Source organism: Eretmochelys imbricata, chromosome 3, assembly GCF_965152235.1.
Source record: "Eretmochelys imbricata isolate rEreImb1 chromosome 3, rEreImb1.hap1, whole genome shotgun sequence".
In the NCBI taxonomy this organism is placed as follows: Eukaryota; Metazoa; Chordata; order Testudines; family Cheloniidae; genus Eretmochelys; species Eretmochelys imbricata.
The window spans coordinates 165,166,574-165,183,443 of NC_135574.1; the positions used below are offsets into that span (position 1 = coordinate 165,166,574).

The window sequence follows — 16,870 nt, forward strand, 5'->3', positions numbered from 1 at the left end:
TTTTGTTTGGTTTTGGGGAGCTGTAGAAGTGCTTTGGAATCTATTTTACTTGTCAAGTGTAAGTCTTTCTTTGAGTTCAAACCCGTTAAGATTCATTCATTTCCACTGATCTTTAGTAACATCTTATCCTAATCCATATTGTTAACTATGCTTCATATTTGTTGTTTGTTTCATGTTTCTTTACAGGGATCCCTTGGAGTTGGCCCTGGGCATGGACAACTATTTCCAGTCCTGGAGGAGAGTAGTAACTAGTGGAGTGGCATTCAAGAGAAACCAAAAAACGTGCTGAGGATATCCAAAGTGTGACAGGAAGGGACAGCCTTCCAGCCCAACAACCATGCCTTTCGGGCTGAAATTGCGACGGACCAGGCGCTATAATGTCCTGAGCAAGAACTGTTTTGTGACACAAATCCGTCTGCTGGACAACAATGTGATCGAGTGCACACTCTCAGTGGAGAGCACAGGACAGGAGTGTCTGGAGGCGGTGGCCCAGAGGCTGGAATTACGTGAAGTAAGTGTGACCCAGGAAAGGCCATCTGTCAGTTGTAATTTAACATATTTTTAGCTCAAGCAATTTGTCATGTAGAATCCGTTTATTAGAATCATGTTATTCTTCGTGTTGGCCTGATCTTATCAGTAAACGGAACTTTGGCAAACGTATTCTGGTTTAATGAAAACTGATGACAACACACTGCCTATAGTTTGTACTGTGATTAATGTTCATCCTTGCTGGGAAGAAATCTACATGATCGGAAAGAGAGCTTTCTTCTTTGCTTATGAAAATAAATGTGTATTACTTTACCTTTGAGCGGGTAGCTGATAATTTCCACGTTTGGGCATCACATCAAAAATGTTAAAACTCCTACTTGTGGCAGAGTCAGTAGACTAATGTTCTTTTACTTTGTTGTTGGAAAAAGGACTAGTTGTTAAGGAACAAAGTACCAAAATATAGTTATTTATCTGTGTAAATTTTGGGCCAAATCCTAAGGTTTTTACATAGTCCTTAGTAAGACAAGGCGGAGATAGACTTCGGGATTTGTTTCTTTTTCATTCTTTATATGTATAATTGAATTTATTTCTTGGTAGCAGCCCTATTGTGTAGACAATATGTATATATAGTTGCAGTATTTGGATGTGTTTTTTAAAAAAAGATTATTAAAATACATGATAATCAGATCATTCCATCAATTTAGCATAGTGACATCTCTGTTTGGAACCCATGTTTTGTGGGAAGTTTCAGTCCAAAAGAAACATGATTGAGAAAGTTGAGTGGGTAAAAAGAAAAAGTTAGAAGAACTTGACCTACACCTTAACTAAAGCTATATGTGATAGCTGTGTAATGGCTGACTGTTCCTTAAGACACATCTTCCTGCATTAGGCAATATCTTTGGCCCTGGTTACGTTGGTTTTATTTTGATGTGACATCATTGATTTCAGTGGCTCCACTCTCTAATTTACAATGGTGGGAATCAGGTCCATTGTCTTTTGAATTTGGGCAGCATAGAACACTATTTTAATATGAAAATAGGCTTTGGTAAGAGCAACTTACTTATTTATTAAAATATACATAGAAGTTGAGTAGTGTATGTGGTAAAATCCTGTGGATATGTGAAGAGCTTCCTTTGGCGGCTTTTTATGTTGTATAGTTATTCTCAAAATTTGTTGAGAGGCTGAGCCTTCCCATTTTATATCTCGTCCTTCTTTTATTTTCTACTTTGTGCCATAGGAGTGAATGGGTATTTTTAGAATTGATTTTGTAAGAAAGATACTTTAAAAAAAAAAAAAAAGTTTAGGTACTCTGGGCCAAATTCTGTGCTCACTTATATCCTGTGCACGCCCACCATAGTCAACAGGGCTTCACAGGATGTAAGTCAAGGCAGGGATTGGCCCATTGGGTTTGGATTGCCGCTATGAAGTGTGCACCTTCCTGTCCACATTTATCTCCAGGTTTCTGTTGCCAAGGCTTGCTGATTAGCCCTGGGTCTTTAATTTACAATCCATATTTCTCCAAGTCCTGCATAGCTGGCAGGTGGCACCAGTTCTTCGTGAACCTATGTTACGTCTTTGGTTTCCATCCTGGCACAACCTATTCTCTGAAGGCATGTAGGGCAAAATTCAGATGAGCTGTAAACAGATGCTACTCCCTCGGTCTCTATCTTAGGTACTTATATGGCCCCTGTAGTATCTGGGCATGTCACAATTTTTAAAGTATTTTTCCTCACAATGCCTCTGTGAGGTAGAGAAGTGCTATTATCCCCATTTTACAGGTGCAGAACTAAGGGCTTGTCTACCCTGGCAATTAACAGTGCTGCAACTTTCTCGCTCAGGGGTGTGAAAAAACACCCCCCTGAGCGCAGCAAGCTGCAGCGCTCTAAAGTGTCAGTGTAAACAGTGCACCAGCGCTGGGAGCCGTGCCCCTCGTTGAGGTGGTGAGTTACGTCACAACCAACTCTGCACAATGTCTCCTCCCTGAAAATTGCCTCTCTTCTCTCTCACTAACCTTGAGTCCTACCCTCACCTTGCCTTTATCTAGATAGTTTTTGTAATCCTGCGTTAATCTCTTTTTTGTAAAATTATATATTTTTGTGTGTCTATCTAAAAATCAGTGTTTTAGACCTTGGGGTGTCTAGTGATGTTAATTGTATGAAAGACTCTATTAAAAATAAACAGTAATTGTGTTTTTAATTTGATATACTTGTACTAGTTCTCCTGTTATATATGTGTTGTAAATTGTACCTTCAGGATCAGAAATAAACACACCTTTCAGTCAGGCTGACTTGGAAGGAAAATATTTTGTCAAAAACAAAACTCAATTTGCTTGAGTTGACTATGTGTATTGTTGTGGAAGAGCTATCAATCACTGTACCACACCTGACTGAAAAACAGTATTTAATGGGTTTTGCATATTTTTATTTGATCTCTAGGGAATGCAGTTCTTTCCTTGACTGAGTCCGGGGTCAAGCATAGGTCAGCTGAAACTGTAGCCATGTAACTACTGTAAAATCAACTTGAATCCTTTCTAGTAAGCATCAGCTTGAAGACCTGATTCATTTTGAGTTGTTGACAGTTATCAGTTGCAATAAGATGAAGTTTTATGTAAGCCCTTGTAGGCCTTAATTTTTTTTTGTACTTTTAGCATTATACTCTCTCACACTCACAGAGAGAGAGAGAGAGAGATCAGGAAAGGAATTTAGTATAATAGGACTTACACCAGTTTTTTTATTGGAGAGGAGTATCTGTATTAAGTATTACAGAAGAATTTTGCTGTTAGCTGGCTATGAAACTGTTTCTTTTTTATTTTGGTTAAGGATATGTAAATCAATAATGCACTTTTTAACTGATTTAATAGATTAGTTGGTTGATATTAAGCATGCACAGCAAACTTTACCTTGATATTATGCTACTCTCAGTAGCCAGGCAGAATGGGGTTGGGTGTACCCCTACCTTTTTAAGTAAGAAAAATAGCACCTCTAGCACCATATGGTGCCGCAGAACTTCACATGGATCACTGGCTCAGTACTGAGGCAGAGGGAAGAGTGCTACTTACTGAATCATCAGCACCTCTTACTACAGCACTCTGGGCTTTTCTTGGAAGAGCTCCCATCCACGGACTGGCCTGATATAACAGGAAGTCCTGCATCCTGCAGTCCTACTGCCTCAAACGTGTCTGACTTGTCTTCGTCTCAAACTAAATAGGATTATACCCAATCAGTACATGAATGGGAGAACTTCCAAGAACAAGCAGCTGCAGTAAGTGGTGATCTCCCCTCTAAATCAGTATTGAACTGATATCCCAGGATGGGATTAGGGGGAGCTCCTCTATTAGAGGTATGCTAGTGCTTTATGGCTAAAGCAACAAGGACTCTTCCTCTTGTTTAGAGTTCAATTTATACTTGGCATTATAGCTGAATATACCAATAGGTGTTGAGTCACTAGATTCCTTTGATTTAAGTTAATTACTTCAACAGGTGTTATTAGCTTTCCTCCTCCAGGCATCCCACCCATGCTGTCTGACAAATGAGTAGGGACGTCTCTATTATAGACTGCAGGATGCAGTAGAAGCTCAGAGTTACGAACCGACCAGTCAACCACGGAAGTATTTGGAACCGGAAGTATGCAATCAGGCAGCCACAGACACAAGGGGGAAGAAAAAAAAAGCAAATACAGTACAGTGCCATGTTAAATGTAAACTATTAAAACAATAAAGGGAAAGTAGCATTTTCCTTCTGCACAGTAAAGCTTCAAAGCTATATTAAATCATTGTTCGGTTGTAAACTTTTGAGAGAACAACCATAAGGTTTTGTTCAGTTATGAATGTTTCAGAGTTACGAACAACCTCCATTCATTCCCAAGGTGTTTGTAACTCTGATGTACTACTGTATAGCAAAAATTTATTAAACTGAAAGTTGTGGGATTTTTAAGCCTTTACAACAAAGTTTTGTGTAAATAAAGGTCTCATTGATCATTTTTAATGAATTGATTATTATATCTCTGAACCCACCATGTAAAGTGCATTAATGCACTTTAACGTCACACCTTCAGTTAATTTGGCTCACCTTTGGTATGTGTCCCTGGGTAGACATGTCCTCAGTGAAAACTTCCCAACTGAAAGAACAGTAGGACAATGGAACAGACTGCCTAGGGAAGTTGTGGAAGCTCCTTCACTGGAGGTTTTCACAAAGGAGGCTGGATAGTCATCTGTCTTGGATGGTTTAGACACAACAAATCCTGCATCTTGGTAGGGGGTTAGACTAGATGACCCTTGCGGTCTCTTCTAACCCTATGATTCTAAGAGGCCAATGACTGAACAGATATTGAAATGTTCTGCCCTTTCATCCCTATAGTTGGGGTCCCTCCACATCAGGGTTGAGGTACATTAGTAGAACAGTAGAAGGAAGGGTTATACTGGTACCCAGTTTAAAGTAAAACTAAACATTTCAATAAAGTCTTTGATAAAAATTTCAATAAAAATATATGAAATATATTAAAAAGTATATTAAACCCTGTAAAATGGAAACAATGTTGAAAATGTTGGAACTTTTTAGAAAATTTTATTTAAAGAAAAATTCCAACCTTCTCAAATTCTGATGAAAAAGTATATTTAAATAAAAATGTATAATACGAAGCATATTATAGGCAAGGTTGTTTGAAAATTGTGACTTCTGCCCTACTCTTGGCAGTTGTTTGGTACGGTGAGGCAAACTGTCCCTGTTTTGTTTAAAATCAATGTAGAATTTCCATCAAGATTTTAAAGGAATAGGCAGAATAAAACATTAAGAAGCAACAATGCATCCCAAAGTATAAACTTAAAAATATAATAAACACACAGTTAAAACTAATTTCCTGCTACATAATCATTCCATTATGTAATCATCATCAAATGAATGTTCCTTCTTTACTAATTCATTGCTATATTAGATTAGATTTAGTTGCAAGTGGGAGGAGAGGAGAGATTGCAAGGAAAAGGAATGTGTAGGAGTAGAAAAAAGTATAGTAATTTTACCACCTTTCAGAAGAAATCCTTTAATACATGAACTCTTGAAACGAACTAGTTCACTTTCAACGTGAAATGATACAAGTACTGAAAATACTGTACTGAACTTTCAAGGTATTAAAAGGGCTTACAGTAATCCGTGTCATCTTGGATTGAAGTTTCCAATGTGAGCGATCTTAAAAATCACCCAAATAACCAAGATTATTTGTAGTCTAAAGTTTACATCTGTTATTCAAAGGTGAGGGGAAAAATATAAACACTGTGAATAAGAGGCTTTGAACAGCAGAAGTCATTTTATCCTGGGAATAAAAACTAAGGGAAAATAAAATCAAACATTTTGAACTACTTTAAACTTTCCAAGGAAAATGACATGAATTCACCTCTGACTTGTAATGGCTTGGCTGTACTTGTGAGTTAGAGCGCATTAAAGCAACCCCGAGCGCCCTAGCTCACTACCTGTCCACACTGACAAGGCACGTAGAGCGCTCTGACTCCATGGCTAGAGTGCTCCTGGTACTCCACCTCGGCGAGAAGATTAACGCTTGACATGTCTTGTCTGAAATGCGTGGGCGTCAGTGTGGACGAGGTGTTGCATTACTGCGCTCTGATCAGCCTCCAGAAATCTCCTTAAGTCAAGTGTCCACTCTTGTCATTGTTTTGGAATTGCTGTAGGAATGTGGGTATGCCCTTTGAAAGCTCCGTTTCTGACAGCCAGCTGCTTATCTGCTCCAAGACAAAGCAACCACTAGTGTGGAATGCTGTGGGGGGGAGGTGTCTGCTGCTGTCTGAATTTACAAGACAGCATGCTGACATGCTCTCAGCCCCCCAAAAACGCACTCTCTCCCCCCCCACATACACACAACACACTCCCTGTCACACTCCACCCCCCACCCCTATTTGAAAAGCACATTGCAGCCACTTGCATGCTGGGATAGCTACCACAATGCACTGCTCTCTGTGGCTGTTGCAAGAGCAGCTAACATGGCCATGCCAGTGCGCTTGAAGCTGTCAGTGTGGACAAACTGCACTGCTTTCCCTACTGCGCTCTCCGAAGGCTGGTTTAACTCAAAGCGCTCTACATCTGCAAGTGTAGCCATGCCCTAAGCTTCTGGCATGTTCTGGTAGATGTAACAGGCTGTCCAAGGGCAGTATGCATCTCAGATAATTGAATGATGGCCTGTGGAAGAAAAGGTGGAAAGTACAGTGGGCATTTATGGAATGTAGAAGAAGTGATATGCTAAATGCTTTAAGGGAGGAGAAGTAAGTCACAAACTTAAAGGCTGGATACACTTGTGAGTGCACAGAGTACTTTTCTGTGTACATGATAAATGACTCATAAAAAAGTCAAACAAAAAATCTCAGCTACCTGACTTAAAAGAAAAGAAAGTTCACTGGGGCATTAATTCTTGACACTTTCAAATATTTTATAATGCTAAAGGAGTTAAACAACCTGAAGATTACTGACCTCCTGGATAGCAAGGTAAGTAAATCACAAATATGGAGACTCTGCCTCTGGGTATTAGCCATGGAATAGAGTGCCTTTCAACTCTCGGCAAATGATTCAGAACCAGCCCAGATATATCATTCCCAAAAGTTGGTACCATCGGATGGCTCTTTGGATGAAGACGAATAGCTCATTTCACACAGATCACCAGTTTTCACTGGACAAGTATCTGCATAAAAAAACCCACTGCCACAACTAGCAGAAATTGCAACACTGTAGACTATTTCAGCAAAGAGGCCAGTGACTGAAGCAGCACTTGCGATGAACTGTACTTCGAAGAGGTACTGTGAGGGGAAGTTTGCGATGGCGCTACCCATGGTGTACCCATTTTGTGGATAGAAAGAGAGCATGTTGCTAGAATTCAGTCTGGCACCTTTCACACAAATACAAAGAGCTGTAGGAAAAAAAAGTTGGTACAATTTTCTTCCAGAGTTTCCTAAAGGTTGCCTTATGTTCCACACGGCCCCAGCCTTATGTACATGACCTGGAATTTCTTGGAGTGTACACGTTTTTCTTAGACAGTAGATATACATGCAGAAACATCGATTTCTAACACATGCTAACATCACACTTGAAGGGCTTATTAGTACGAGAGCTGGCCAGAAAACATTTGTTTTGGGGAAAAAAATTGAGCTGTTATAATGTGTTTTCATATTGATATAGAAAGAATTCAAGACCTTTCAAAACTTCATGGAAAAAAGGCTGAATGTGTATAAAATCTTTTACTTTAATCCTAAAGTTCCATGTGTAGATTCTCTGTATCTCATGGTGCTAGATGGGGGGGAGGGGACGACTACCCCCATACCCCTCTTAAAACCTTCCTACAGAAGAGGTATTTTTCAGCTCTGCAGTTGGCTTCTACTTTCTCTGCAACAGATGTATGTCCACACTGCAGTTTTACAGCCCTGTTGCCCGAGCCCTGTGAGCCTGAGTCAGCTGACACAGGCTAGCTGTGGGTGTTTAATTGCCGAGTAGACATACCGTTAATGTGCAACCCTGTATAGATAGTAGTGAAAAGCACAGATCCCGTATTGTGATGTATACTGTATTTCAAAAATTATTTGACATCTTCTTCAAATTAGTCCCAAGAAGTAAAAATGAAAGCAAAAGACAACTTTGGCTTTGCATCTGCATTGGGAAAATTGACACATTATTGCCTTCCATTTTTATTTGCATTTATGACCTCAGTTGTGTGTGTGGTCTTGAAAATAAACTGTCTCTATTTGACTTCTTTATTTAGACACACTACTTTGGCCTTTGGTTTCTCAGCAAGAGCCAGCAAGCACGATGGGTAGAACTGGAAAAACCTCTGAAGAAACAGCTGGACAAATTTGCCAATGAGCCTTTGCTTTTCTTTGGGGTAATGTTCTATGTGCCCAGTGTGTCCCGACTGCAGCAGGAGGTCACAAGGTATGTGAATTCCTTCTGGTCATCCTGTTGATAGTAAATCTGTGGCATAGCTGTGTATGAACGGACAATTACTCTTTTTTTTTTTTTGGTTCTGATTTTTAAGATTTTGAGTGTCATCTATTTTGTTCCCTTCCTGACAAGTTCCAAGTAAAACCAGTGAGAGAAATGACCAGTTGGCATATCCATTTGAAAAGATTTACTCTGTGTGTTGCATCTCAGCTAGTGTTCTGCAAAAACGAGATGATAAAATACACATTAAAAACATGAAATCCTACCTGCCTGCCTCAACTGGCGGGGGAACTTGATGGGGCCAGCAGTAAAGAGGGACAGCCTCAGCAGCAAGGGAGGGAGACACTCACGGTGAGAAGCTCTATGTAGCTCCTCCCTGTCCGTTGGAGTCTCTGGCATCCAGTCTCTGGCATCCATTGACTGGTTGATGGAGAGGGGCACTGATTGACCTTCACAGCCCAGCTCCAGGGATTTAACATGGAGCACAGGCCATGCAGATCCTCTTTCAGCTCCATTCCAGAAGTCCCACCCTACCCACCCTGAACTAGAAATGGGAATCCGACCTGGCAGATGCTGTGGGTTGAGCCTGTCGCCCGTTTGGGGATCATGAAGGAATTTTATCTTGCACAGGGCCAGTTGGCAGAAGTCCAGGGAGCATTTTTGCCTTCTTTTCAGCACCTTGGAGTCAGAGTGGGTTAAATAGGAATGTGCTTAGTACCTAACTGATGTACTTGGTTAAGTTGTTAATTTGTAGCAACTTATTGCTGGCTTCTAGTGCAGTTAAAAGGGTATTGCATGGGCCCAGAGGAAAAAGACCTGGGATTTTGCTGATGGGCCTTGGGCTCATCGCATAGGTACAGATCTTGTGGCCCTTATGGGACAAAGTCCCCACCCTTTGGCGTCCTCTGACCCCCTCGTCGGGGGGGAGGGGCTAAGACTCAGAGCAAGCTGAGTCTTGTGGAATTGGTTGAGGAGAGCCTACCCCGAATTATGGATTATATGGTAGGAGCCCCATAACCTCTTCAGTGAAACCACTTAAATGTCTGGCATAGGAGAGAATGGGTTGCCTCTCCCTTGTGTTTGAGTAATAAAGTTTCAGTCTGCCGCTTCAAATCCATCCATGTTTCTGTCCCCATTTCACCTCTCTGTCTGGATCAGTTGGAAGGGTAATCTAGTTGCCAGATCTTCATGTGCTTTGGTGTGTTCTTCTACAAGTCTTACACATTTGACATCTGTTTACATTTTTGGTTTCTACTTTATATTCTCTAATAACTTCTGCTGTAAATAAATCTTAGTTTTGTCTTCTATCCATAGAATCACAGAATATCAGGGTTGGAAGGGACCCCTGAAGGTCATCTAGTCCAACCCCCTGGTCAAAGCAGGACCAATCCCCAATTAAATCATCCCAGCTAGGGCTTTGTCAAGCCTGACCTTAAAAACTTCTAAGGAAGGAGATTCTACCACCTCCCTAGGTAACGCATTCCAGTGTTTCACCACCCTCCTAGTGAAAAAGTTTTTCCTAATATGCAACCTAAACCTCCCCCACTGCAACTTGAGACCATTACTCCTTGTCCTGTCCTCTTCTACCACTGAGAATAGTCTAGAACCATCCTCTCTGGAACCACCTCTCAGGTAGTTGAAAGCAGCTATCAAATCCCCCCCTCATTCTTCTCTTCTGCAGACTAAACAATTCCAGTTCCCTCAGCCTCTCCTCATAAGTCATGTGTTCCAGACCCGTAATCATTTTTGTTGCCCTTCGCTGGACTCTCTCCAATTTATCCACATCCTTCTTGTAGTGTGGGGCCCAAAACTGGACACAGTACTCCAGATGAGGCCTCACCAATGTCGAATAGAGGGGGACGATCGCGTCCCTCGATCTGCTCGCTATGTCCCTACTTATACATCCCAAAATGCCATTGGCCTTCTTGGCAACAAGGGCACACTGCTGACTCATATCCAGCTTCTCGTCCACTGTCACCCCTAGGTCCTTTTCTGCAGAACTGCTGCCTAGCCATTAGGTCCCTACTCTGTAGCTGTGCATTGGGTTCTTCCGTCCTAAGTGCAGGACTCTGCACTTATCCTTATTGAACCTCATCAGATTTCTTTTGGCCCAATCCTCCAATTTGTCTAGGTCCCTCTATCCATATTTTTCTTTTTTGTGATTTCCTTTTTCGTCCTGCAGTTCATGACAGGTTTGCAATTAACGTTTTTTTGTTTTTAATTTCAAATCTTATTTTATGTAAATTCACTGTTTATGCGTCAATTTCCCACAATTTTGACAACAAAATTCAGGAAACAGTGGCTGGCTTTTGTAGAGCGAGTAAGTAAAGGGGGCACATAAACCACTGAGTTTTACATAGGTTCTACATTAAAATTGGGGATTTCTTTCTTGTCAGGGGAGTGGTGGATTTAAGTTGGGAGGTTTTTTAGTTTTAAATAGGGCTGTTAATTTGTTTTGAGTTAAATTGCTTGAGTTAACTCGATTAAAAAAAATCTTGATTGCCATTTTAATCACACAGTTAAACAATAAAAGAATGCCAATTTAAATTTATTATAAATATTTTTGGATTTTTTCTACATTTTCAAATATATTGATTTGAATTACAACACAGAATGCGAAGTGTACAATGCTCACTATATTATTTTTGGTTACAAATATTTGCATTGTAATAAAGATAAACAAAAGAAATAGTATTTTTTCAGTTCACCTCGTACAAATACTGTAGTGCTTTAGAATCTCTTTATCGTGAAAGTGCAATCTACAAATGTAGATTTTTTTTGTTATGTAACTGCACTCAAAAATAAAACAATGTAAAACTTTAGAGCCTACAGATCCACTCAGTCCTACTTCTTGTTCAGCCAGATGCTAAGGTGAACAAGTTTGTTTACATTTACGGGGTCCTACCTGTAATGGACTTTCACGATAGAGATTGCAGTACAGTACTTGAAGGAGGTGAATTAAAAAATATTATTTCTTTTGTTTATCTTTATTACAGTGCAAATATTTGTAATAAAAATAACACAAAGTGAGCACTGTACTCTTTGTATTTTGTGGCAAATAGTCTTCTGGCACTTTATAGACGAACAGACGTATTGGAGCATAAGCTTTCGTGGGTGAATACCCACTTCGTCAGATGCATGTCCGGATAACGGATGCAATTGTGTTATAATTGAAATCAATGTATTTGCAAATGCAGAAAACATCCAAAAATATTTAAATAAATGATATTCTATTATTGACAGTGCGATTAAAACTGCAATTAATCATGATTAATTTTTTAATCATTTGACAGCCCTAGTTTTAAAAGGAACACCTTTTGCCACCCTGTCCTTTCACAATTGGCTATTTAGCCTCAGACAGATCTTCCCACCAAATTGGTGATTAGACTGACAATAAAATCTGCCTTGGATAAGGGGCTGCCTAGAGAGTGAATTGTGACTCAGTCCCAATTTATTCCCTGGTTCCCCACTTGCTTCAGAGTAGGGGGGAAGAAATTCATGCCAGGCCTTCAGCGGGTCTCATTCCTCTTAGTGTACACGCTGGAGGACAGACTTAAGGCACTGTCTTTTCCTCATCCCTGCCTGCCCACCTGCGTGGAAGGGGGAATAGTGGCCCCTACGGTATGTCTACACTGCAGTAAAGAACCTGCGATGGGCCCGTGTCAGCTGCCTCAGGCTTTGGCTGCATGGCTATAAAATTGCAATGTAGATGTTCGGGCTCAAGTTGGATCCTGGGCTCTGTGACCTTCCCCTCTCAGATGTGAACCTGAACATCTACACTGCAATTACATAGCCCTGAGAGGCCAAGTCAGCAGATGCAGGCCAGCTGTGGCTGTTTTACTGCAGTGTAGACATACCCTTGGATGCTGTGACCTGCAGTGCTGGTAGCTCTCACAGAGGAGAAGAGAAACACCTCCTTACCACCATGCACAGGTGTGTTAGGCATTTGACAGTCTTGCTGTAAACTAATTTTTTGGGAAGGTAATTCTGAGGCCTTTTAAACCTCTGTTGTACTTGCGAGTACTGCAGGTTTGAGTGGCTGTGGATTCCTATAGTTACATTTTGTGTTTCTTTAAGCTGGGGTTGACAGTTTCTCTTATTAAGTGGCAACAGTGAACATAGTAACTCACTAATGGATCTCTGGTACAGTACATTACATTATAAAGGCATTAAAATTATAGAGGATACAGTGGAAATATGTGGCTTCTGTCTTTCTGTTATGTTACTTGTTATGAGAACAAAGAGAGTCTGGAAATTAAAGGGCAGTAAATTTAGAATAAAAAAAGGAAACACGACCCCCTACATAGTTCTACAGTGGTATGTCAACGCAAAATTACTCCTAGGTATCAAGGAGCTGGAAAATCTTATTGTACCTAATGTTTAGCTATGCAAATTCAGATAAGGACAAGAAATTTCATTTTTCAGGGCATAGGATGCTCACTTGTGGGGATCAGGAAGAATTCCCCCTTCCACCATGGGCAGTGGAGGGTATCTGTCTGAAGCATCAAAGATCAGTTGAGAGAAGAGTAGCTGGGCCAAGAGTCTAATAATTTTTGACAGATCTGGAATAACAGGATGGTTATGGAGAAGAGTCAAACTTAAAAGGAATGGCAGCAACCCACAGACAAACAGAGAACATCATACGACCACTGCTCCACTGGAGGCAGCTGCTCCCCAGGGTGGGGATTGAACTACCCTATTTCTAGGAGAGGAAGCTTTAACGTCTAGTCATTGCTCCATAGGATCAATGCTAGGCCGTGTTCCATATTTGAAGGTGTATTGGCTGGCTGTGGCCCTCCTGATGAAGTTTCCAGAGCTCCCCTTCCTGGAAGTACTGCTCCTTAGTGTATGCTAGCAGCAGCCTTGTATCTGGCCTGTTAATTACAAATTGTATGAATTGGAATTTGATTTTTTTTCAAGTATCTCCTTCTGATCAAACACATCATTCACTCTGTTTAAAGCTGCAAAAACTATCAAAAAGAAACCAAAAATTTTACTGCCCATGAAGCCAATGAGAGAGCCTTACTTCAGGAATTTGCTCTTGCTTGAAATATGTCTAAGCCTCAGCCTGGTCATGTTTAGAGTGTGATTTAAAACTCTTCTCTTAATCTAGACTTTCCACTAACTGCAGGGCCTGGAATTCCTGACTCTGATTAATATTACTGGATTGTTATATAAAGTGGTCAGGTCAAGAAATATACACATAGTCCACAAATATGCAGAATTCAAGGCATTTCGTTTACTGGCAAAGTTTTCTGTGCCCCTGCTCTATAAGATTAGTAAGCGTGGTGGTTCTTTGAGTGCTAGTTCATGTCCATTCCACATTAGGTGTGCGCATGCCTCATGCATGAGCGTCAGAAACTTTTTCCCTTAGCGGCTGCCGGCGGGCCCCCCAAGTTGCGCCACTGTGCCCGGCATATATATACCCCCACCGGCACGACCTCCTCCAGTTCCTTCTTGCCGACGACTCCGACAGAGGAGTAGGAGGGTGGGTGGTGGAATGGACGTGAACAACACATCTCGAAGAACAACAGTTACGAGAAAGTAAGTAACTGTTTTTTCTTCTTCGAGTATTTGTTCACATCCATTCCACATTAGGTGAATTACAAGCTTACCTCTGGAAGAGGGTAGGAGTCATGGAACAATTGCTCAGAGGACATATATGATATATGAAGGCTGTTATGCCTCTTAACATAATTGTCCATTAGTTAAAAAGGACTGGGATCTGCAGGGTGGGGTAGAGACTTCTGAAGCCCTGCCTTGCCTAGACAGAAGAATTAGTAATAACCTGACTACAGATCAACTTATTAGTCACCTAAACAGGGCCCTATATTTGGGAAGATGATATTGACTCTTCATCTAAATCACGTGAAGTGAGCCCATGAACTATGGTCATGATTGCCTTTATAAATGCACACCATGATAACTCATCATTGGATGAGCGAGTAAGATAACAGAAAGTCCATGGTGGCAGAAAACTACACCTAGAAATTTTTGGTAAAAGTTCCTTTCTAGTTTAGAAATTCATAGCGGAGTCTAATATAAGTGCAGACTCTTTTTGCTGCGTAATCAGTGGCAGTTTTATTATTTAAGTGTTCACATAGTTTTGCTACCTGGTTTATCCACATATTTTTTCTAGGATTTCTCAAGCCATTTGCCCTTAATGACAACTATAGCAGAAGCAATTGAGTTGGGAGTAGGGGTCTTGGTACATTAGCAAAATATTTTTTTCATGGAAGGCACTATTTCAATTACAGGCTAGTTAAACAACAACTTTTCCAGTCGTCCAGCTGTTCTCCGAGTTACCAGCCATCACAGGTGGAGATGCGGTGTCTGCTTTGGATATTTAAAGAGCCTTGGATTTGTGTGGTGTCTGATATAAAGCAGTCTTTGTGATGCCCTGCAGAGTAGATATTTGCATAGATTAGAAATTGTAAATCTGCCTTTTATTTGCTGCTAACTCAGAGGAGGCATTCTTCCAACCATTTGTGCTGAAAAATAAGCCTTTGTATAATGTCTAGAGCAAACCAACTTGTTTTCATTGTACTGTTGTTCTGCAAACAGACCCCACATGCTCTCATGGCTGCTTCTCATGTGGGTGTAATACTGTTTTCTGAATAAGTGTCAGTCAGTCCCCACTCACTGCAGACAATTTCAGGAGAGGTGTGAAGATTGTATTCAGATCTTCAGGCATGATCTTGCACAGTGGTGTGCATCTTGCAGTGCCTTTTTAAAAAATTCCATGTTGCAGGAGGCATTCAGTACGTTGTAGAATTTAAACCCATTGTTTTGAGTGGTTTTCATGTTTGTCACCTTGCAGAATTGGGACTCTGGGGCCAAATCCTGCAAGATGCTGAGCACCTTTCCTCTAATTGCAGTCAGTGGGGTTCAAAAGCATACAGCACCTCACAGGAGGCATGCTGCACCTTGGAGGATTTGGTTTATTGTCTGTGTAGCTTTCAGAGTAGCAGTCGTGTTAGTCTGTATTCGCAAAAAGAAAAGGAGGACTTGTGGCTCCTTAGAGACTAACAAATTTGTGTAGGAAGATCAGAATACTCTGCATCTTGTAGGAGTCGCTCAGCACCATGGTGGATTGTGCCCCTAATCTGAATCCCACTCCCAGCTCTGCATTTTCCTTGAGGAAGGCAATGTGCAGTTTTTATGCAGGGACCAAATTTGGAAACGAATGTATTTGCAGATGGAAAAGGAGCATTTCTGGTTGCCAAGCATGTTTTTGGAGGCCTTTTGAAAAACTGGCCCCAGCACTACCCTCTTTTAACTTAGTTTACATCCATTTCTTCCTATGTTTCACTGCCACCTCTTTTTTTTTTCTCCCAGCTGTACTGGTCATGCTTTAAACAAAGGTTTCTTCTTCACAGCCCTTCTCCTCCTATTTTCTTTTGCTTCAAATGCAAAGTGAGAAATTGATGATCCGCTGTTACCATTAACATGGCAACAGACTGTTATGAACGGATGCTTTTGACTTCACTGGAGAATAGGGCTGGGGGAAAATCTGGGTTGTGACTAGATGTGGAACATAAATATATTCTGGGGGAAAAACAGAAAATTGCTGGCAAGATCAGTTTGTTTTGATCAGGGCTCTTTTTGATCTTCCTTTCCAATTTTTTTTCCATTGAGAAAAAGTCCCTCTCTTAAAGATCTCAGCTATTTGAACTTATGTTTACTTTGAATCTGTTTTGTTTTGTGTTTTTTAGATAAGTTAAACATCCTCAAATGCTGAGTGTGGTTACTGTTTTTATAATTTTTAATGCAAATATCATTTGATTGTTTTTGCGTTAGTCACTGTTTTTAAATGGTGCTTTTGCTTGCCTTGATAAGGATAACACATTTTTCTATTCCAGTCAGTTCCTCTTTGTGGCAAGCTCAGTGATGTGGAACAATTTTGGCTGTTAATGTGGTACAGTACATAAACTGCTTTTCTTTTCAATTTTGGTCACATCTGTACCTTGTGGCTGAGAGTCTTTGTCTGCTTCAGAATTCAAAGTGGAGTAATGGGTTTGAGCAATATAGCAATGCCATTAGCCAAAATAGATATTCAGAACATCATATGTATGTCAAGAAAATCATGGGGTATGTACCATAGGATTTATTCAGGATAATCAAGAGTGCATTTGCCTGAAGTCATGAGACATGACAGACTGTATGGCAGTGCTGATTAATGCACACCTCTGGTGTGAAGTAAGGCATAATGCAAAGAAGTGCCACATGTTTGTATCTTACTGTGATTTTACAAGAACAACAAGAAACGTAGAAAGATCCTTAACATTAATATTGTGTAAAAGATCATCAGAATTTTTAACTACAAATAATTTCAAATGTAAATTTGTAAAATAAATTAAATGAAATGAAACGTCTTGTCACGTGATAGGCTGGGTGAATTGTGCGAGAACTGACAGTGAGGGGAGAAAAGATGCAAGGAGTGGAAAGGAGGG

The 16,870-nt window shown here is 40.5% G+C and overlaps 1 protein-coding gene across 2 annotated transcripts in view; it reads left to right on the forward strand.

The window, feature by feature from the left end:
* The first annotated feature begins 337 nt into the window (after positions 1-337).
* PTPN14 (protein tyrosine phosphatase non-receptor type 14) overlaps positions 338-16,870 on the forward strand; it is a 103,596-nt gene continuing 87,063 nt past the window's right edge. For both annotated transcript variants that reach the window (XM_077811948.1, XM_077811949.1), the window contains exons 1-2: positions 338-511; positions 8,239-8,408. In XM_077811948.1, the coding sequence (XP_077668074.1) occupies positions 338-511; positions 8,239-8,408 (344 nt within the window). The remainder of the gene's footprint in view (positions 512-8,238; positions 8,409-16,870) is intronic.